The 23,197-nt window shown below is 40.0% G+C and overlaps 2 protein-coding genes across 13 annotated transcripts in view; one reads left to right on the plus strand and one right to left on the minus strand.

Annotated features, from left to right (window-relative positions):
* CSPP1 (centrosome and spindle pole associated protein 1) overlaps positions 1-12,979 on the plus strand; it is a 153,280-nt gene extending 140,301 nt beyond the window's left edge. For 7 of the 9 annotated variants that reach the window (XM_019453206.2, XM_019453211.2, XM_019453209.2 and 4 more), the window contains 5 exons: positions 60-106; positions 4,201-4,264; positions 8,017-8,126; positions 10,513-10,651; positions 12,441-12,979. In XM_019453206.2, the coding sequence (XP_019308751.2) occupies positions 60-106; positions 4,201-4,264; positions 8,017-8,126; positions 10,513-10,651; positions 12,441-12,652 (572 nt within the window). In that variant the 3' untranslated portion in view covers positions 12,653-12,979. Of the gene's footprint in view, positions 1-59; positions 107-4,200; positions 4,265-8,016; positions 8,127-10,512; positions 10,652-11,581; positions 11,729-12,440 lie in introns of those variants that run through there. The other 2 variants (XR_002081016.2, XR_002081017.2) reach the window with 2 other exon arrangements.
* Positions 12,980-14,154: 1,175 nt separating this feature from the next.
* ARFGEF1 (ADP ribosylation factor guanine nucleotide exchange factor 1) overlaps positions 14,155-23,197 on the minus strand; it is a 149,216-nt gene continuing 140,173 nt past the window's right edge. For 3 of the 4 annotated variants that reach the window (XM_019453203.2, XM_053896614.1, XM_019453205.2), the window contains 5 exons: positions 21,555-21,694; positions 19,866-20,034; positions 18,181-18,319; positions 17,107-17,224; positions 14,155-15,613 (listed from right to left, as the gene is read on the minus strand). In XM_019453203.2, coding sequence (XP_019308748.2) covers positions 15,449-15,613; positions 17,107-17,224; positions 18,181-18,319; positions 19,866-20,034; positions 21,555-21,694 — 731 coding nt within the window. In that variant the 3' untranslated portion in view covers positions 14,155-15,448. Of the gene's footprint in view, positions 15,614-17,106; positions 17,225-18,180; positions 18,320-19,865; positions 20,035-21,554; positions 21,695-23,197 lie in introns of those variants that run through there. The other variant, XM_053896613.1, reaches the window with a different exon arrangement.

Here is a 23,197-nt window from a genome sequence, read left to right on the forward strand (position 1 = left end):
TGCCCCTAAAAATTTTTATTTTAAAATGTTTTCTAACTTTTTTTCTCCATTAACTGTAGTTGACTTGGATGCTATCCCAAGTGCTAAAGTACGGGACCACAGAATGGTAAGAAACCACTTATTTTTTTACCACAATTTTTCAGGTTAGTTTTTGGGGGATAAAAAATTTTTAAAAATATGTTGAGTAATCCAGTTTTGAATATTGAATTAAGAAAGAAATTAAATATTGTCTCATCCATGTAGTGGGTAGTAGAGATATATTAGTATAATACATAGAAAATATATTGTTATACAAAGTATATTGTGGCATTGCATCTAGGCTCTTCAAGTTGGTCTGTTTTTAATCGTGTGACTTCAGGCAAGATATTTAATCTTTCTGTGCCTTAGCTTCCTGATCTGTAAAATAGGATAGTATTACCTCTGAGGGTGGCTATAAGTAAATTATTATTTGCAAGGCACTTAGAGATAGGCCTGTCACGTAATTTCTATATAAATGTTGATTAAATAAATGAAAAATAGTTTGGGTTGTTGTGGGGATTAAGTGAGATAATGTATTAAAAAAGCCTTTAGCATAGAGCCTGGCCCATAATAAGTGCAGCGTGTTTGCTGTCAGTATGAGCAGCAGTGGAAGTAGGAGTTTATTATATAAATATTGGTGAGGTCTATTAAGAAAGAAAGCAAGGTAAGGGTGTTACTCTTATCGTGAGGAGGTGAAATCTGTGCAGAGACTGAATAAAGGGAAGGAATGAGGGGCCCCTGGGCAGCTCAGTTTGTTAAGCATCTGACTCTGGATTGTGGCTCAGGTTCCTGAGATCAAGCCCTGCATTGGGCTCTGTGCTGACAGTGTGGAGCCTGCTTGGGATCCTCTTTCTCCCTCTCTCTCTCTCCCTCTCTCCCTCTCTCCCTCTCTCTCTCTCTCTCTCTCTCTCTCTCTCTCTGCCCCTCATGCATGTGTGTACATGTATTGTCTCTCTCAAGTAAACACTTAAGAGAAGGGATGAGCTGCTTTCATGCAACAAATATGTATTGAATACTTACTGTGGAGCAGATAGACGGTGCTAGGTGCTGGGGGCATAGGAATGAACAAAAATCCCTGCCCTCTGAGGGCTAGCTTTCTGTTAAGAGGGAGAGACAATAAATAAATATATAGTATGTTAGATTGTGGGGCTCTGGAGAAAATAATAGCCTGGAAAGGGTGCTGGGTGTCCTGGGGTAAGAGAGTTTACAATGTTGGGGGGCACCTGGGTGGCTCGGTTAGGTGTCCGACTTTGGCTCAGGTCATGATCTCGTGGTTCATGAGTTCAAGCTCCACGTCAGGCTCTGTGCTGACAGCTCGGAGGCTGGAGTCTGCTTCAAATTCTGTGTCTCCCTCTCTCTCTGCCCCTCCCCTGCTCACGTTCTCTCTCTCGTCTCTCTCTCTCTAGTCTCTCTCAAACATTTAAAAAGAGAGTTTATAATGTGAAATACAGTGGGCATGAAAGGCTTCATGGAGGAGGTAATATTCAAATAAGGACATCAAGGAAGTGGCTGTGTGAATTAGCAGGGGACACATCTGGAGGAAGCAGCTTCTAGGCAGTGGCCCTGGGCAAGAGTAGGCTTGGTGCATACAGGAAGCAGTGACCAGGCTGGGGAGGCTGGAGAACCATGAGCAGAGTGGGTAGAGTGGTGATGGGCTGGACTGCAGAGCCTCCAAACTCATCACAGGGTTTTGCCTTTTACATTGTGCACATGTTGAGAAGCTTCCAGAGTTTTAGAGCAGAGTAGTGACACATGGCTACTGCTATAATCTAAGTGATTTAGCCTGGGGTAGGAGTAGTGGAAGTGGTCAGAAGTGGCCAAATTTATGTATGTATGTATGTTTATTTAGAGAGAGAGAGAGAGAGAGAGAGAGAGCGCATGCATGCAGAGGAGGAGCAGAGAGGGAGAGAGAGAGAATCCTAAGCAGTCTCCTTGCTGTTAGTGCAGAGGCTGACGCGGGGTTCCAGCTTACAAACCGTGAGATCATGACCTGAGCTGAAATTAAGAGTTGGACACTTAACCAACTGAGCCATCCAGGCACCCCAGAAGTGTTTGGATTTATTTTGAAAGGAGACCTGAAAGGATTTTGACATATTGGTTCTAGAGTATGGGGAATCAAAGGTGGAGTCAAGGGTTCTGGTTGGGAGTTGACGTTTATAGCAGTAGGAAGGCAGAAGAAACACATTTGTGGGGGGAGAGATTTACGAACTTAGTTTTAGACATGGTAAGTTTTGAGATGCCTATTAGACAAACAGTTGGAACTGGCAAGTAGCAGACAGATAAGTTCAGGGGAAAAGATTGGGGTTGGAAAGAAATTTAATCTTCACACACATGAATGGCAGAAACAGTATTGCCCCCATTTTCAGATTATAAAGATAAGGCTCAGGTAGGCTGTTTTAGTAGCCCAGGGTTACCAGTTGGTAGCTGTTGGTACTTAGTTTTGAACTGATAATGATGTTGCTAATAGCTACCATTTACAGCGTGACCACTGCTCACCTGTGCCAGATACTTGACATTTATTTCTCTAAAGTTCACAACAAGGTGTGCTTATCCCTATTTAACATATGAGGAAACTGCTAGCACATGGCCACGCAGTCAGTAAGCTGCAAAGCCCAGATCTGAAACCAAGGTGGTCTCAAGAGCTCCTTTGTCCCTGTACCACACCTATTCCTGAAGATTCTGTAGGTCAGTAGGTTTCTCTGTGTGTGGCAGCCACATTTCTCAGTGAAAAGATATCGAAATTTAACAGCTGGGATTTTGATTAAAATCCTGGATTAGTGGGGCACCTGGGTGGCTCAGTCAGTTAAGCGGCTGACTTCAGCTCAGATCATGAACTTGCAATCTGTGAGTTTGAGCCCCACGTCAGGCTCTGTGCTGCTAGCTCAGAGCCCGGAGCCTGCTTTGGATTCTGTGTCTCCCCCTCTCTCTGCTCCTCCCCGCTCATGCTCTCTCTCTCAGAAGTAAATTTAAAAAAAAATTTTAAAAACCCTGGATTAGTAACACTGTATTTTGCTGAGTAGAAACTTAGCATAAGCCAACAGTTTATCATGGCTGTTACCAAAAAGCTAATAAATTTTGGGCTCCTCATCTTCCTAGAAACTGGATTATATAGGAAACACAAATGAAAGTGGGGCAGGTTGTCATGGAGAAGATAGAGCTTGGGTGGACTTGGATCACTTTTCAGTTATGTGAAGGACTGTGATGAAGAACAGAGAGGTGTGGCGATAAGTATGCCATGCTAGGGACACCTGCTCCAAACCATTTGGTAAATATTAGATGCTGTTATTTTCATGCTAAAAAGTAAAAGCAGAATCAATAGGTGTTAAAAAGGAAAGTTAAATGCAGTATATGGAAGAATTGAGTGAAAGAGAAGAACTTTGTGATAATCAATGCTGTGTATCAGTGGAATGTATTTAGAAATTAATGGATAATAGCTCTTTGGTGGTGCATTCTAGCACATCCTAAAAATCTGGTGGGGAGGTGGTGTCAGGTGACTTTAGGCTCCTTCTAGCATCTAAGGTGATACTATTCTCTGTATGTAAATCTGCTAATCCCTTATTTGAGAGCTCATTACAAGCCCAGTCATAGTGTTATTTTGTTTCCTACTCTTCTGTTCTCTCTACATCTGTGCTATACCTGTGTGACCACTGCTGTCAGACAGGGCTTTCCTTGTCTGGGGGCGTGCTCCTCTCTGTCCCCCATGGCACTGTGATCCACTCCACAGTAGAAACTCTTACTCATCTTTGTTCCTGGCATGGAGGAAATAGTGTACTACACAGATTTATTGAAAGAATGAGTGGGTCTTGGCGGTGTTTAAAGACCTTTTAATTTTAATTGTGAACCTCAGTAGACAACCCCTTTCCTGGGGTAGACCTCTGGGTGGCTCAGTTGGTTAAGCATCCAGCTGTCAATTTTGGCTTGATTCTTGATCTGGATTCTCTTTCCCCCTCTCCCCAACTCATGTGCATGCTCTCTCTCTCAAAAATAAATAAACTTAAAAAAATTTATAAAAAAGGGCCTTTCTTGTATTTGGGGGACATTGGAATGTGGTGTAGGAAGGAAGCAGCCATCCTTTTTTGCTAATTTTGGGAACAGTGTGGAGACATGTGCCTCTTGGTAAAAGTTTGTTATTTTTCCATACAATACTAATAAAAGTTGTTAATGTATGATGTTTCTTTTTAGCTTAGAGAGCACGCTGATGACTTTTTGAAAACTTCATTACTGGAATCTGATAGTGCTTTTATTGGTGAGTATATTTATTTTACGGATCTAGTTATTTAAATCTTAAACATTATATTTAAGTACTTTTTTCCATATTTACAAAATCACTACTCTTTGTTTTCCAAGGTGGTAAAAAGTGAATATTCTGTTTTACTAACTTAATAATTATCAAATTAATCTTAAAAACTCTAATCTTCAAAACTTTATAACTAAAATGAACTTTAGAAGTCATAGAAATGGTTCTCACAAATCCCTGTACATGAATTTTCATAACAGCTTTACTTCTAATAGCCAAAGCTGGACTCAGCTCAGATTTCCTTCAATAGGTGAGTAGTTAAACTGCAGTACTTCCATACTATGGACTGCTACTAAGAGATCAGTATCAAGTGCATTTTATCAGTGTCAATATCCTGGGTGTGAGATTATTGCTCTTGTTTTGTAAAACAGTACCATTGGGAGGAACTGGGCAAAGTGTATAAAGGACCTCTACCATTTCTTAAAACTGTATGTGAATCTTTCAATTTTAAAAAGTCCTAAGAATATATACTTAGTAGTTTTTTAAGTTTGTTTTGTTTTGTTTTATGAAAACAACTATAAAACTCTTATGAAATAAAATAGAAATATCTATTTCATGGATTGGGAAACTCAGTATGGTTTAAGACCGTGGTTCTTCCCAACTTGATCTACAAATTCAGTGCAATCCCAATCAAAATTTATGGATATCAACAAACTGATTCTAAAGTTTATATGGAGGGGCAAAAGACCCAGAATAGCCAGCACCATATGGAAAGAGGACAAAGATGAGGACTAACACTACCTGACCTCAAGACTTACTATAAAGTTACAGTAATCAAGATGGGATGGTATTGGTAAAAGAATATACAGATAGATCATTTGAACGGAGTAGAGTCTAGAAATAGACCCAAACAAGTATAGTCAACTGAAAAGAGCAAAGGTAGTTGCAATGGATAAAAGATGGTCTTTTCAATAAATGCTGCAGAACAACTGGACATCTACATGCAAAAAAATGAATCTAGACACAGACCTTACACCCTTCACAAAAATCAACTCAAAATGGACCATAGACCCAAATGTAAAATGTAAAGTTATAAAATTCCTAGAAGATAGTAGAGGAGAAAACCTAGAAGAACTTGGGTATAGTGATGACTTTTAGATACAACACCAGGCATAAGCCATGAGAGAGAGAAATTGGATAAACTAGACTTCATTAAATACTAATGCTCTGTGAAAGACCATCGCAAGAGAATGAGAAGACAGGCCCAGACTAGGAGAAAATACTTGGCAAAAGACTTATCTGATAAAGGACTGTTAGCCAAAATATACAAAGAATTCTGAAAACTCAACAATAAGAAAGAATTAAAAGATGGGTGAAAGATACAAACAGACATTTCACTAAAGACTTACAGATGCCAAATAGGCCCTTGAAAATATGTCTTTAGGGAAATGTAAATTAACAACGAGATACAACTATTAGAATGGTCAAAATCCACAGGAACTCTCACAGCTGATGGGAATGTAAAATGGTACAGCCACTTTGGGTGTTTCTTAGGAAACCAAACATACTCCTTACCTTTCAATGCAGCACTTATATTCCTTAGTATTTACCCAAAGGAGTTGAAACTTGTGTCCATACAAAAATCCTCACCAAGATACTTACAGCAGTTTTATCAGTAATTGCCAAGACCAGGAAGCAAACAAGATGGCTTTCAGAAGGTAAATGGATAAATATACTCTGGTACGTCCAGACAATGCAATATTAGTGCTAAAAAGGAATGTGTTATGAAACCATGGAAAGACAGGATCCTTGAATGCTTACCAGTGTAAAAAGCCAATCTGAATAGGCTACATACTGTATGATTCCAACTATATGACCATCTGGAAAATACAAAACTATGGAGGCAGTAAAGAAATCAACAGTTGCCAAGGGTTACAGTAGAGGGAGGAATGAATAGGTGGTACACCGAAGAGTTTTAGGGCAATGAAGCTGTTCTGTAGGATACTGTCATTGTGGATACAGGTCAAAACCTATGTAATGTACAACACCAAGAGTGAAGCCTAATGTAAATTCTGGATATTGGGTGATAATGTATCAGTGCAGGCTCATTGATTTCAACAAATATACCATTCTGGTGGAGGTTGTTGATAGGTAAGCTATGTGTGTGTGGACAGGGGTATATAGGAATTCTCTATTTTCTACTCCATTTTACTGAACTTAAAGTTCTTGTAAAAAAAAATAGTATATATATTTTAAATAAAGCAAATGAATTAGTGGTGGGGTATATATAGAAGTCAGAAAACTTTATTTTTTTTTATTAAAATTTTTTAATGTTTATTTTTGAGAGAGAGAGACAGAGTGTGAGTGAGGGAGGAACTGGGGATGGGGTGGGGGGGAGGGACACAGAATCTGAAGCAGGTTCCAGGCTCTGAGCTGTCAGCACAGAGCCCAATGTGGGGCTCGAACTCACGATCCATGAGATCATGACCTGAGCTGAAGTTGGATGCTCATCTGACTGTGCCACCCAGGTGCTCCGAAGTCAGAAAACTTTATTTTTGGAGTTTTAGAAAACCACATCTTATTAAATAAAATGTAGCTATTGCTGCCTTAAAAAAAGAACAACAACAACAACAAACCCAGTACATTTTAAATATCAGAAATTTGAGTATCACTTATAGGGATAAATGATAGTATTGTATCAATGTTAAATTTCCTGAATGTGATAGTGGAATTGTAGGCTTAATGTAGGAGACAGTCCTTGTAGATAGTATGTGCTCAAGTATGTGGGGATGAAGTGTCATGATACCTGCAACTTACTGGTTCAGCAAAAACCAGCAACAACACCCTCCCCCCTCAAATAGAAATGAGGAAAAATAAGAAATGGTGATTTTAGGTATTTGTTATATTTACAACTTTCCTTCAGGTTTTTTTTTGTTTGTTTGTTTGTTTGTTTGTTTTTTTAATAAGGAGTTGGGGAAAAAATTCTAAATGTTATAAGCTATTTACCTCCATGGTCACTAGAAAGGCTGTAATTAAAAATATAATACCAAGTGTTGGTGAGGATATGAAGAAACTAGAACCTTCTTACTATGTGAAATGGTAGAACCACTTCTGAAAATGGTTTGGCAGTTACTCAGAATGCTAAACATTAAGTTCCATGTAATATCCAGCATTTAACTCCTAGGAATATACCCCCAAAGAAATGAAAATGTATGGCCACAAAGACACGCACATGAATGTTCATAGCAGCATTAATAATCACCAACTAGAAACAGTTCAAGTGTCTATCAGCTGGTAAATGCATAGATAAAATGTGACGTATCCATATGATGGAGCAGTTATTCAGCAAGAATGAATTGATACATGGTACAATGTAGAAGAACCTCAAACATATTATGCTGAGTGGAAGACACAAAATATTACATTGTATAATTCCATTTATATGGAATCTCAGGAAAGGTAAATCTCCTGAGATTGAAAGCAGATTAATGTTTACACGGGGCTGGGCAGGTGGGAGTTGTGATTGCATGCAAGCAAAGGGAACTTTTTTGAGGTGACAGCCATGTTCTAAAACTGGGTGGTAGTGATGACTGCACAATTCTAGAAAAGTTATTGAACTATGTACATTTATGGTAGCTGAATTTTATTATACGTAAATAATATCTTAAAGCTATTAAAAAAAAGAGAGTCTTGGTTTAGCTCTGAGTAAAAAGATGTGAAATGGTGCATGTTTAAGACTTCTTTTTGTGTGGTCCTTCTAGGTGCTTATGGTGAAACATATCCTGCCATTGAAGATGACCCCCTCCCTCCACAGTCACAGCTGCCCTCTGCAAGGGAGCGCAGGAGGAACAAATTGAAAGGACTGGACTTTGTATGTATGAAATGTCTTTCATTTTTTTCCCTTTTCAGTTTAGGAGTGAGAGGTGTGGTCCAGTAAACAATGAGCACTTGTTCTGGAAGAGATAGCCCTAGGTCTGTATGTAGGCTTTACCACCAAATAGTTGGCTGACCTGAGGCAGGTCATTGAACTCTGGTACCTTGGCTTCTTTGAGGTAGTATTTTTCTGTCTCTTCGTGTGAGTACAAGTCTAATAGTGCTGGCACAGAATGTTCAGTAATGTTCATTCCACACCCTAATCTTCCTCTTTCTCCTTTGCGGAGTATTTAGATTTCAGAGAATGTACAAGAAGCAACTGATAAACATTTATTGAAAAATCTGCTGTATCTTTTTAGGCATGTACTGTATAGGTTTCTTCTATTTTGGTCAGATAACTTGCCCAAGGTCACATTAGACAGCAAGACTGATATTCAGCCCATATTCTTCTCATAGGATGTTTGTAAATGTTTTTACAGTGTAGCTAGTAAAAAGCCTTTGTGACATTGTTGAGATATGTACTTTGTTGAGTAGACAACTTTGGGCAGTTTCTTAAATTTCTTTCCCCAGCAACCGTTAATTTACTTTCTGTTTCTATAGAGTTGCCTTTTCTGGATACACAGAAATGAGATGCGGTCATTTGTGACTGACTTCTTTTTTCTTTGAAGATTCAGCATGTCAGTACTTGCCTCCTTTTTATTGTCGAATACTTCTTTGTATGGATATTCCATTTTTTTTTCATTTATCCATCATTTGATGGACATTTGTGTTTTTTCCATTTTTTTGTCTGTTAGGAATACTGCTTTTAAAACATTTGTGTTCAGTTTTTAAAAAAAATTTTTAAACTTATTTAGAAAGAGAGCGAGCGAGCAAACAGGGGAGGGGCAAAGAGAGAGAAACCAAAACAGGCTCCACGCAGTTAGCACAGAGCCCAACATGGGGCTTGAACCCACAAACTGTGAGATAATGACCTGAGCCGAAAGCAAGAGTCAGACACTCACTTGACTGAGCCACTCAGGTGCCCCATGTGTACAAGTTTTTTAATGCTTTTGTATTCTGTTGCATAAACACCTAGGAATTGAATTGTTGGGTTATAGAGTTAACTGTGGCCCACATTTTGAGGAACTGCCAGACTGTTTTCCAAAGTGGCTATACCATTTTATACTCCTAGCAGCAGTATATGAAGGGAAGCCAGGTGTTCGGTATCATGGCCACCACTTGTTACCGTCTCTTTTATTATAGTCATCCTAGTGAGTGTGATGAAGCAATATATCATTATGGGTTTGATTTGTATTTCCCTAAGATGTTCAGTATATTTTCATGTGCTTCTTAGCCATTGGTGTATCTTTGAAAATATGTCTATGCAAATCCTTTGTCCATTTTCTAATCAGGTTGTCTGTTTTGTAAGTTCTTTATATGTCTAGACACAAGTCCTTTACTAGATATATGATCTGCATATTTTTCTTTAATTTTGTGGCTTTTACTTTCTTGATGGTGTCTACTAAAATAGAGAAGCTTTTAATCTTGACGAGGTCCAATTTAGCAGTCTTCTATTGCTTGTACTTTTGGTATTTTATCTGAGAAACCATTACCTAACCCAGTTATCATGAAAATTACTTCTGTGTTTTCTTCTAAGGAATTTTACAGCTTTTGCATTTTTTTTTTTAATGTATTTACTTTGAGAGAGACAGAGACAGTGTGAGTGGGGGAGGGGCAAAGAAGGGAGAGATCAAATCCCAAGCAGACTCAGCACTGCCAGCACAGAGCCCGATATGGGGCTCAAAACCAAGAGCCAGATGCTTAACCTACTGAGCCACGCAGGCACCCCTATAGCTTTTGCTCTTAAATTTAAGGCAGTGATCCACTCTGTGTTAACTTTCGCAATTGATGTGAGGTTTGGGTTCCAAATTCATTTTTTTGTATGTGAACAATCCAGTTGTTCCAATATTTGTTGGAAAGATATTCTTTCCCCTAGTGAATTTTGTTGGCTCTTTTCTCCATAAAGGTAAAGGTTTATTCCCAGGCTCTCATATCTATTCCATTGATCTGTAGGTCTGTCTTTATGCCATTACCACCGTGTCTTGATTACTGTAGCTCAACTGATTCTTACCCCGTTACTTCAATTTTTACCTTTTGGGTCTTACAATTCCCCACTTTCACCCCAGGCTGATGGCATTTAAATATAATCACAAATGCTATACCTTCATCTGAGCCTGCATGAATATAAAAACCAGGAGTTAGAATATAAATGCTACAGATTTCCATTTTATTTTGGTCATCACACTGTACACTTATTAGGGGCAAGAGTATTTTTAGATTCACTGATTTATTAACATTTTATGTTAACTAATGATTGTTTCTGAAATTCTATTTTCTAATTACAGGATAATGGTCATCCTAATGTACCACCAGATGGTCTGTCTTTGAAATCTGTGTCCAGTATAAACATTGATCAGCTTAGAACGAGAAATGAAGAACGGATGCGAAGACTGAATGAATTTCAGAATAAACCGATTAATACAGGTAAATGGCCAAGCTTAATAGACTGTATACATAGCACATTCTGTAAGAACTGAAACCTGTTTCCGTGGGAGTTTTCACTGATGGCTGGGGTCAGGGGATAGAGGAAGGAATTCTGAAATCTCTTTGAATTGTAAGGACTAGAACCACAGATACCATCCAGGAAAACCTCGACTTAGGATCAATTTTGCATCAGATTCTTTCTACCAGAGAGGGTACTTTTTTTTTAGTGGATTCTAAACAGATGAAGTTTTTACTAAATGTATCTAGGCTTTGCTTTCACCAGGGAAAATGTATTAGTTTCGTTATCTCACCTCCCTTATTGAAGTTAGAGATTGTTAGAAATTAACTTCACAATTTTTTTTTTTTTACTTGCCTTTTGATGCCATAGAGCAAAATAGCCTCAGGTTAGTATTTCTTTTTAGAAGCCATTGTTTTCATTAGGAGCTTCACTGTCTCATTGCTTTGGTGATCAGCAAGTTAAAGCGTGTTCACCAAGCACAGGCAGGCAGGATGGTTCCTTAGGCAGCTACTGACCTCCCTGTATTAGTTTTAGCAAATAGCAGAGTGGTCTTTTGGGACAATTCCTGTTAGTCTGTAAACCTACATCCAATAATTTTCTAATAGCAATTTTCCTACCTTTAACACTTTATTAATTTAAAACTACACTCATACAATTGGCAGCAGTCCAGGTGATATAAATTGATGGAGCCATACTTTTCATATCATACCTGAAAAAATGTGGATCAACGGGAAAACAATTCTTTTAATGTGTACCGAGGATTACCTATTCCTCAATTTCTTTTAGAACCAGTAAGGAGAATTAATATTTAATAGGAATATATTTAAATAATTGAGAGAAAATAGAGCATTTGAAGAATCTCTTTCAGAAGGTTTTCAGCTTCTAAACTGTAACATTGTCCTTTCAAACAGGAGCTTTTTGGTGCGATGTGGATTGATTGCTCATTAAATTGCCTGCACATGTCCCTTTGCTGGGCTAATCCTTCACAGACCGGGAGATGTAATTTAAAAAGATTTTGACATCACAGAGTAGGAAGACAGATTTTCCTATTATATCTAGTAAGTAAAAATACAGATAAAGAAGTTGAACACATTTAATTAAAGAATGAACTCTAAATTAGGGACTTGCTAATGGAGAAGACCCCAACCTCCTAGATTAGGTGCAGGAATGTAAATAATTTCATCCCCTGTCTGGTGCTTTCCTTAAAATGACTTTATTTCTTTATAGCATTGTTAAAAGGTTCGGAGTTATTTTTAAAGCTTTGTAAGGTTGCTTACACTTCTACCAACACCTTACCTGTCTGGCACCATCTACTTTGCTATCTTTGGAATTCCTGTGGGTGATGGTACCATGGAGTCAGTCAACTTATTCACTTGGCCGTTTTTTCTTTTTTTCCCTGACCTCTAAAATGAAGCATCTGGGGGCGCCTGGGTGGCTCAGTCGGTTAAGCGGCCGACTTCGGCTCAGGTCATGATCTCACAGTTCCTGAGTTCGAGCCCCACGTTGGGCTCTGTGCTGACAGCTCAGAGCCTGGAGCCTGTTTCAGATTCTCTGTCTCCCTCTCTCTGATCCTCCCTTGTTCATGCTCTGTCTCTCCCTGTCTCAAAAAGAAAACGTTAAAATGAAGCATCTGGACAGGACAGTACACAGTAGAACACCATAATATGGAGAAATGCGGGGCTGGAACGGGTTAGATGACAAGAGATCTGTGTTCATGTCACCTCCTTGCCACCAGTGTTACCTGAGTCATGTCCCTCTTGCCTCCTGTAGACGATGAAAGTTCACTGGTTGACCCTGATGACCTGCTGAAGCACATGGGAGATGATGGATCAAACTCTGTAGCGACTGAGCCCTGGCTCCGCCCAGGCACCTCAGAAACACTGAAAGGATTCATGGCAGAGCAACTGAACCAGGAGCAGCAGCAGGTTCCTGGAAAACTAGGCATTTTCAATTGGCAGGGCCTGTCTACTGCCCACGGTTAAATAAATCTGTATTGGGATCCAGCAGTGCCTTTTAAGGTGAAAGGAATGTTAAATCTGAACCTTAGGTAATATGTGTGCTACTTTTGGTCACTACCTGAACGTTACTTACACAAGTTCCATCTGTATATAAGGTGTATTTTTCCCATGATGATGTATATGATGTACATAAAAGGCCATGATTAATTTATATAATGTAGAATTAAATAGAATTATTTTTGCACAATTTTGCCATACATTAGGTGGTAATGAACTCTTGGAATCAACTACCATATGTGCATTATTAAATTCTCGTAAGATAAGGTGAATAAAACAAGTGTCTTAACAGTACTGCAAAACCTGAATACTCTTGTTTGTACATTTGCCATTGTTCTCGCGATTCAAAATGATTCGCTTGATAAAATACATTGGTTGTAATTGTGACTTTCAGTTGCTAGGTAATGAATCACATGTGCTAGCTACTTCCATGTTATTTATAGCTACTGATTCAGTACAAATGATGGGAATCCTAACCGATTTCATTCCCACGAGCCATACACTATCACATCTTTCTGCCTCTATTTTTCTATGAATGAAGGCATTATATTTACTGATTAATATGACTTTACTACTTGATAGAAATAAATTTTTATTGCCAATGTCAATTTCTTAACTGGAACTGAGGTTCTAAACAAAGTGTTTTAGAAGTTGAAGACAGACAAGAACACCCAGGGGTCGACAGAGACTGGAATCCTTGCTGCACCGCCATGGACCCTTGGATAAGTGAGTCAGTCTGTCTAATCACTCCATTAAATGGTACCTTTGGGAAGTAATTCTTTGGTTTTAGCACCATGACCACTGAGAACACCCCCAGATCCTACTTCTTGCACATTTCCATTGGAACTATTGGACAAGTTTACCTCGTGTGAAATTTTACCATTGTAAATTTTAGCTGCATATAAATCTTAATTTTGTACCCTAATCATTGTTTACTTCACTGTGAAGATTTTTTCCTCTCCTATCTTCATTTCAAAGTACCACGAAAGCCTCTTGTCTCCTCTAAGGAGAGTCCTGGTACCATAAAATAAACCACCGGTTCCCAGCTCTAGCATCCAGCTGGGCTTAAAGAGGGCTGTGTCTTGGGGGCACTTTTATAAATGCATTGTTCAAAAACTCATTATCTAGAAGTATAAACAGTTATCCCCCCCCCCCCCTTTTTTTAATGCCATTGTACCACACAACTCAAACGGACTCCTAGGACACACAATGTCCCCTGGCAAATTGCCCCAAAGGGGACTTCAGCTCTTTTAGCAGATAGTATAGCCTTATTTCAGGTTATTACTACACAAAATGTTAACGGTTGAGAAGGCAGGATCCCAATGCCAAAAGCTGGAACGAAAATGTCAGAATTAACACTGAATTTGTAGTTCCAGCCAAGAATATTCCTAAATTCAGCTTTTAACAAAGAAAAAAAAAAAATCAATGAAACATGGGGCTGTGGATTACACAGGGTTTGATTGCACTGATGAAATAATCCAAAAACTTTATTGACCTATAACCTGATTAGAATATGCCAGATGAGAATCAATATTGTACAGAAAGTTGTACAGAATTTTTTACATAGAAAACTTTACATCTGTACCATATACATTTTATCCATCTGAAAAAATTTTCTACATCCACTGTTAATACGGAATGCTTGACAATCTTGTCTTTTTTTTTAACCATCAGAGCACAATTCACAGTATGAATACATTTCCAGTAAATCTAACTTCCCCAAACCATGCCAGATTTGTTATTTTAACATATTCAACATTAAATTCTGTACATAGAGTAAAATCTACATCAAGCCCCTCCACCCAAAAGAAAAAAGAAAGTGACAGCAACCTAGATCATTTTGCAGTGATTCAAGTTTCAATCCATGAAGGATCAACTCTGTTTTAATGGCTCATCTTTTAGAGGCCCTAAGAGAAGTATATTACAGGTAGTTAAGTCAGTAGGAGTATTTTCTACCTTTTTTGTTGTTGTTGATCATGACAAGTGTCAGCCACAACAGCTTCTGGGCATGTCAAACCTTGAAAATGACCCACCCCTCAAAAGGGCAAAACCAAAATCCCCACAAAATAAAAAAGAAAGTTCAACCCAAATGTTTAGTGCATTTGACAAAATATTATAGGTATTTAGCAAATGAATAAGAAAATAAAGAAATTAAAATAAAACAGTGCAGGAAGAACTATATAATGTTTAAAGATTTTTATATTACAGACCTGCATCTCTGTACATTTTTCACAGAAGGATGATTACCAGTATCTCAGATAGCCTGAGTGTGCAAAAATCTTCAGAATAAGAATACCATAGTTGCTAAATATCTTTTACCATGAACAATAATTTCTTCTTCTCCCCCAACCCCAATTATAAACATTTTATCCTTCAAAATACAGCTCTCCTGAGTTGTACTTCTTGCAGAAGTTCAAATCTTTACATCTATAGTTCTTTGGGTAAAGTTTTGCTTCCACACCTGCCAAACATATGTGGGGCTCTCCCTGCTGCCAAGGACAGGGAAGGACACATGAACACAAGCGGACACTGTGGAAAGAGGCTTTCTGCTCAACATGAGCCCAACATGACTAACAGAATCCACCAGATTACTAATAGGGACTGGAGCATTGCAAGTTTGAGTTATAGTTCTGAGCATCTTTACCAGTAACCCTCAGACACTGCAATTCGGAGAAACCATTTTTCAGGTAGGAAACCTCAGCTCCTGGGTCCTTTTAAAGAGCGGAGGGATGTAAACGCCAACAGAAAAATACCAAGTTGCCATCATTGCTTGTTTATTCCAAGTTCCTGTTCAGGTGGCTGTGATATCTGAAAAACTACTCCAATTCGCAGAAAAAATCTTCTAAGAACAGCACGAAGTTCAGGAATCAAGTCAAATTGCATAATTTCACATAAGAGAGGGTAGTAGAATGACGCGTGAGCCTTAAACTGGGGGTGGAAGGGGTAAGAATTTCTCAGTTAGTAGTGCTTGCATTCCAAATCACAGAAGCTCAAAATGCCTTTAGAGTCAAACCCTTTTGGGGCCTGCACCAATCAGTGAAGACAGAGGAAATACATCTGCATAAAGCAGTGACTATATTGACTATGGAAACTGAAAGAGATACTTCTCTTTAAAAAGAGAAAAGACTTCAAAAGACTTAATACAAACATTATTCACTTAACCTACCCTTATTTTGGAAAACATTTTCTATTATAGTTCCTTGAACTTACGGTAAACTTCTAGTATTTATCATTGTTTTTCCTGGATAATAAGCAAAAGTAAGACCAGCGGGAATCACAGTTGAGTTTTTACAAGCTATGGGTTATTGAAACTACCTTATTTGTTAAAGAAATTTCTAATTTTAGGGAAAATACCTTACTTGTTAAAGAAATTTATAATTTCTACCTAATACTACAATGTAAAATATGTACTCTTCAGGCAAAGATTATACATTCCACAATTACGGTCTTTGCTAGACTTCTTTAATTTCTGAATACAAGTCACCTGCCTGTTCTCTCTCCTGCTCCCCACACCCCACGAGGGACAAAGAAGCAGTGTGACAGACTGTGGCACGAAAGCTTGTGGAATCAGACGGACTACACTTTGGAGTCCTTCCTGGCCCCGTGGCTGCTCATGCCTTAGGTCACTTCTCTAAGCTTTATCCAGCCTGGGAGTCAGATGGGAATGCATGTGGACCAGAGCATATGACTTGGGATGAACATCTGTATGGCACCAACTGACACTGCGCGGCCTCTGTGGGGTCCCATGGCTCAAATCTCAGGCCACCTCACTGCATTTTTAAACCTATTCAGGAATCACAGCAACCCGCTTCCATTTATGTGAGCTAGTTTAGTTTTAAAAGTGAAATACATATTTTTGCCAATCTGACATCTGTATTTATATTTATAGTTATGTATTTTTAATTTATCTTCATTTCTACTTTCAAATTCTCAAAGGGATTTATGTCCCATTCACTAGGGGCTCTGTGTCACATGGAACCGATAAATATGCCAAAGGAATGGCTGAGGCCTGGGGCCCAGAAATAGCCTTGGGTAGGGGGCAGAGTACAAGCCAGGGGTTGGGCAGAACAGCAGTTTTCAAAATGGGGCCAAAGGAGAGACTTCAAGGGTCAGGATGGAAATTGCACAGTGTGGGGGAGTCAGTGGCTTGTCAAGAGTGTCCTAAAGATTCTGATTCCTTCCTTACTGAATCCGCTACAGAGTCACTAATTAGAGAACAAAGCAGGGTAAGGAGGGAGAAGAATGAAGGGCCAATGAGCACAAGGGCCGCGGCGGCCCAGGGCAGAGCAGCACTGTGGCCTGGACCTTGCTTGACCTACCTCTGAGCAGTGGGTCTGCTACCCTGTGCCCCTGCCTCCCACTTGAGTGTGCTGCTGCTCAGGCTAGAAATGCAGGGCTGGAAAAAAATCTCTCATACTTACCCTATTATCACTTATCTTTAGAACTTTAGTTAGAAACAAAAGCAGTAAGTTAGTCCAGGCTTCCCGGTGACTTTCTGATGTTAGAGTAAGGAAGTAACTTAGGGCTTCACTGCAGACACTGTAACAGAAAAGGCTCATTTTACATGTGCTTATGTACCTGCTGCCATGGATGTTCACAGATCAAGACCAGCGGGGACAAGGTGGATAGGGACTTTACTATTAGGAACTATTTAGATTCTGTCTGCAAACTTTACTAGATTGTCAACATAAATGTGTGCTTTTCCAATTAGGAAGAAAATCAGACATAAGAAGCCACTGTAGTTTATCAGGAAATTCACATTTTACTCAAAGTCTCACTGAATTTCGGAGCCCCTGTGCAGTAGCACCTGCCCAAGCCTGGCGTCAAGAAACTTGGGCTGAAATTTGGGGTGGCTCTTCCCTTTACTCACTGTGAAGGTGTAGATACTCTGGGTCTTAGGAGTCTCATCAGTAAAATGGGCAAATAGGGATTAAGTCATCTCTTAAAATTCTAAAATGTATTTAATTGGTCTCTGAGAACATCTGTTCCCTGTGAACACACAAAAGTATCATGCAGAAGACAGCATTCTTTCTGAATGACATGATTCTCAGCATGAACTTGAAATTTAAGTCGTCATGATGTAAAAAGTGAATGCAAAAAAAGTAACACTAACAAAACTCTAAATATTTAACTGAATGCAGGCAGGCAGGTTTCACTTTCACAAATGATCAGTTTGTGAAAATGGAGTTATGTGGCATGAAAAAGCCTAAAAATGACGAAGTTTTAACTTTTAAGAGAGCACACTTTTTCCTTTGTCCAGCAGCAGCAACAGACATGATTTGCTCATGTCCTCCCCAACTGTGTGTGCACAAGTACGTTCATCTAGGAGACTGTATTTAATTTTCACAATCTCTTCCTTACACTCTAATATTTGCATGGCACTGCAGTGGGGCTGGGCTGTGGACTCTGCCCCGAGTGCAAATCTAGCGGTCCTTTCCTACTCTGTGCCATGGAGCCATGTGAATCAAAGACAGAAACTCAACCAAGAGTCTTACTTTAAAAGTCTTTGCTGGACCTCTTCCCAGGCACTAACCCGGCTCTCGTCCATGTACATCCGGAAGAGAATGCGCAGCCCACAGGCCAGGCTGCTCGTCTCCTGCTTCAGAAGGTTAGGTTTGGATTTGCCTTTGAAACCTGCAGAAAAGGGAAGTTTCCAGGATTAACTTGGGAAGGCATCTTACAGAAAGAAAGGCAAAAGAGCCTCATGCGAGGGCACATTTTGTGTCACTCAGCTGTGTCAACTGCTGCTTACAAAGCAAAGCTACCCTAAGCCACAGCAGCCTGAGCCCAGGATCTCAGCACCCCTGAGGTGGCCCACAGGGACAGGAGTGCACAGAGAAGGCACACCCCAAGACTGTGAAGGCGGCCAGCTTGGGCTGGAGACTCGGCAAGAAGGCGATCTCTACGTTTAAAATTTCCTCCTCTTTCAAGCTGGGGCCAGGAAATACAAAGCAACGTTTGGGCTGGGAAAGTGGAACTCTTCAAATGAAACTGCCCTGATGAGCTCCAGATAGCCTGCGCCAGGGCTCCTGGATGAACAGGGCAGACCACTCAGCATGGAGATGGTTTTCCAAGGTCGTCAGCAGTGCAAAGTGCCCACTGCGTATGGACACACGGAGCCTGGTGGCTTTAGCAGGAGAATTCCCAGTTGAAAGGTAGAAACAACTTTGGTTGAACTACTCTTTCCAGAAGTCAGGTTGAAGAGGGAAGAGGATGAACAAAGCCATGAGCTTAATTAGGAATTAAACAATCATTTTAGATTAAGTAAATATGCAAATGTAAAGTACCCAACACTATTTCACAGAGTTTGATATTCAGTAAATATTGTTTTGCTGCATATTCTGCCTCTCACTCTTCCAGCACTGTTTTGTACATAATAGGTACCAAGGAACTATTTCTTAAATAAAAAATTGAATGTCAATATAATTATTATAAAGTTGTTTCATTTAAAAAAATTTTTTTTAACGTTTTTATTTATTTTTGAGACAGGGAGAGACAGAGCATGAACAGGGGAGGGTCAGAGGGAGGGAAACACAGAATCTGAAACAGACTCCAGGCTCTGAGCTGTCAGCACAGAGCCCGACGCGGGGCTCGAACTCACGGACTGCGAGATCATGACCTGAGCCGAAGTTGGCCGCTTAACCAAGTGAGCCACCCAGGCGCCCCAAACGTTGCTTCATTTAAAGATTCCAACTTGTCCAAAAGTAAATTTGCCCACCACCGCCCCCCACCCCAAAACATTCACTTCCATTCTGAGGTGTGGCCACTCCCAGGTAAGTATGGAGAAGTCACTGGAATACAGATGCAAGATCTCATGTTTAGGACTGTCATATGCTTTTTTTCATAAAACAGCAGCTTTTAGTATGCTGACTGTATCAACAGGAAGGCCCACGCTGGGTGAACAAGATGAAAAAATGGCCAAATCAAAGAACAAGTTGATTAAACAAGGGGGAAACAAATCTCCCCCAGCAGTTAGCTGGCTTAGTGTAGATCAGACAAAGGCCTGGCTATCGATTCTGGCAATCGGACTGCCTTCCGATTACTACTGTTAAGGTAAAAAGTTCACACAGTGAAAGCCATAGACCTGAAGCATACAAACCATGAATTCTGATCCATGTATACAGCCCCAGTGCACAAGCATTAATGGTGAACATTAAAGTGTGACACCTGCCCAGCTTACCTGCTTTCCATAAAGCAGTCCTCTGTTCGTTGTTGGAATTAAATGCTTTTGCAAATCTATGTGACTCTAATAAGCAGTCCAGTAGCTTAAAAAGTTGTTGTGATGTTAAAAAGCGGTACATTCCTTGGTCTTGAGTATCAACTCGAACATCAAAGTCCACGGCATCTCTCTTTGGAAAAACAAAGCACCACAGCACGCGCACACACACAGAGTCACAAATTTTAGTAAATTTAGAACTCCGTGCTCCCCCAAAGATCAGCTTTACGAGCAAGCCACAGAACTTAATCTTTTCTAGCTCAATAGAAAATAGGAAAATGTCCATCTTTTGTTATTACATTTCCTGAGCCTTTATATTCCATGCATCCTAGTCACCAGGCACCACCTCCTATCTTCCCAATTCCCTTCCTAATTCCTAACTCCAGGAACTCCACCCCTACCAGAGCCTACAGCCCTCACTGTTCCTCACCCCCATCAGGTCCTCACTTCTCTACTTCACCAGTTTGGATTCTAGGAACTGCAGTTATAATTGCTCTCTTGCATAATCGCTCACTCTTTTTAGATTAATTGGCTGGCAAAACTGCCTACTCCACGTCTATACCCACACAACAAACATAACGGGAGAAAACAGACTGATTTTAAATCCAGTGGGCTCTGGGTGGTGCCCAAGCAATCCTGCACTGCCTGAGTCCACTCTCTAGATGATTAACTCATGTTTTCACTTCTCTCCTCAAGTATCTAATATTCTCCTCCCACTTCATTTGGTAGAGGATTTTTCTTCTCTCAATGAGAAACCAGAAGCTATCAGAAGAGACCTCCCGCAAACTCCCACTGGCAAACAGACCAACCTTCCTGTGTTAAGAGCTACATACTTTGCTTGCTTTCCTGTCACAAAGCACCAACTGCCTGTGCTTCTAACCCCCCGGGGACTGGCCCTAGATGCCACCCCCATTCACTCAAAAAGACAGCAACTGTCCCTCTTTATGTGTTTCTCTCTTTCCTGAAGAATTCTCATCAGTGAAAATGCTGCAATATTGCCAATCTTAAAGACACAAACAAAGCAAACCCTTTTCCTGACCCTTTCATCTTCCTCCAGCAATTATCCTATTTCTCTGTACCCCTTTACAACAATATTCGACACAATTATCAAATATTTGCTGTCTGCAATTCCTCTCGTCTCTGGTACCCATTTCAATAATGCTTTTGTCCTCAACATTACAATTAAGCACAATGTCAAGGTCACTGAAGTCCACCAAATTGCTCGAAGGCAACTCTCAGATGAAACATTACTTTAAAAAAAAAAGAAAAAAAAATATTACTTGACCCACTGAGCATCTGACAGAGATGATCACATCCTTCTTAAAACATCTTTTTCATTTGGCTTCCAGGACACCACTGTCTCCTGCTCTCTCTCCTTTGCCTCATGGATTCTTATTCTCAGGCTCTTTACCAGCTGCCTTATCACCAGGAGCTCTGACCATGGAAGCCCCTGGGCTCAATACCCAACTGTCCTCTCAGCCCCACCCACACTTATTGCCTGGAGGATATCGTTTAGTCCCAAGGTTTAAAATGACATTTATGTGATGAACAGCCCCCAAATCAAGTCTCTAGCTTGACCTCTGCTCTGAGGCCCAGACTGTGAAAGCCAACTTCCTATTCAACATAAAAGCAGCTGTCCTCACACCCCCATACCTGGGCTGCAGCTAGGTTTTCAGCATCTTCCTTCTTACTTGTGGCTGGGAAGAACACAATGTTGTCGATAGTCTGGATGAGTTCCAGCTGCACAACACATTTAATCAACAGGGCGGCAAACAATTTTTGTTCTGGAAATTCTGTGAGGAAACCCACCCCAATGCACATGCAAACAAAAATTATTTTGAATCCTTTATAATTTCTATGACATTACAATGCTTAAGGAAACATTCATATGAATGAAGGTTACTTGCACACATCACACTGAGTACATACTGCCTTTGCATATAAGCACCACTCAGTCTCATCAATTTTTAGAAAAGCTTCAGGAAAGTAATTTTTTAAATAAAAATATTCTCCATGACTTAGAACAGTAAATAATGTCCAAAAAGGTCCCACTGCAACTTTAAGAAGATTTAAGTTATTCTTTAATAAAATGCAACAAATGCATTAAAAGCTTAATTAAAAAAAAAAAAAAGCTAATAGCATTTACTGGAACTCAAGTTTGGCCTTTGAATATAGGTAATATAAAGCCTATACCAAAAGAAAACAACAGGAACCAGATCTGCGGGAAAGGAAGGATTGAGACAGCCACAAATTCTGATAAGTGGGACAATACTGCAGGTTAACCAGAGCACGTTTTATTTGGATCCAGGTTAGAAGTTGTAGCCAAAATGACCTTACATTTTCAAATGGATCCGTAAGCAAAGAAGTCTATAAAAAGTTATGCCAAGTGCATGATCACAAAATGCTCTCCACAGGTGAAATGAAACATAACTACATTCCTCTAGCCGGATGAATTTGCTCAACAAGACACAAGACTGTTTCTGACAATCCACAGCCCATAAGGTCACGTTCATAGAAGAATTTCCCATTTCACTGACCATCCCAGTTAAGCAAATGCAAAAGCACAAGGTTAGGAAAAAGGACTCAACTACTGAGATACTCCAAGAGCTTGGCAACACTGACACGTGGCTGCAATGATGGCCCCAGGCCATACCTCAATCCTGGGATGTCCAGAGCAGCTCTTCCAGTGAGCTTTCCAGGAGGCAGATGACTGCCTAGGGGGAGCAGCCTGGAAATCACTCAGCATTACAGACTTACAATCCTTCAGTCTCTACTTTTGCTTTTATTACAAATTCCGTTTTGTGGCACCAATTTGTGGAATGCAAACTCATGTTTTAAGGGCTTTAGGGGTAGCAAAACAATTTGCGTAAATTTCTTCTTATTGAGGTCATTAATAAAGACTCCTTTCCGGGTAGTTTTCAGAAATGCTGGAGTATGTAACATTTCTTACTAGATCTCATGTCAAACAAAAAGTAAAACAAAGACACCACAAATCCCACAACTGTCTCCTCTTCAGTATCTTCTTCCTAGTCCTTCACCTCAGTCAGAGCTGACAAGTACCAGTCAGTCATTCACCTCCTTCATTCAAGTCCTAAACTCCGTCCCTAGAGCAGGAGACTCCTGGCAGCACAGGTGGAACTCTCAATGAGACTTGGGAGTTAGGCTGATGTCTGACGAGATGTGTTCTCATCGGTTCCAGCATCAGCCACTCAAGGGGAGAAAGAGCTGTCAGCAGGGTGAACGGACAGAATCGCTGACGAGACTCTACTCTGACTGAGTGGGTAAGGCTAGGCCTC

This window comes from Panthera pardus, unplaced genomic scaffold, assembly GCF_024362965.1.
Source record: "Panthera pardus isolate Hobbes unplaced genomic scaffold, ASM2436296v1 HiC_scaffold_7, whole genome shotgun sequence".
Classification (NCBI taxonomy): domain Eukaryota; kingdom Metazoa; phylum Chordata; class Mammalia; order Carnivora; family Felidae; genus Panthera; species Panthera pardus.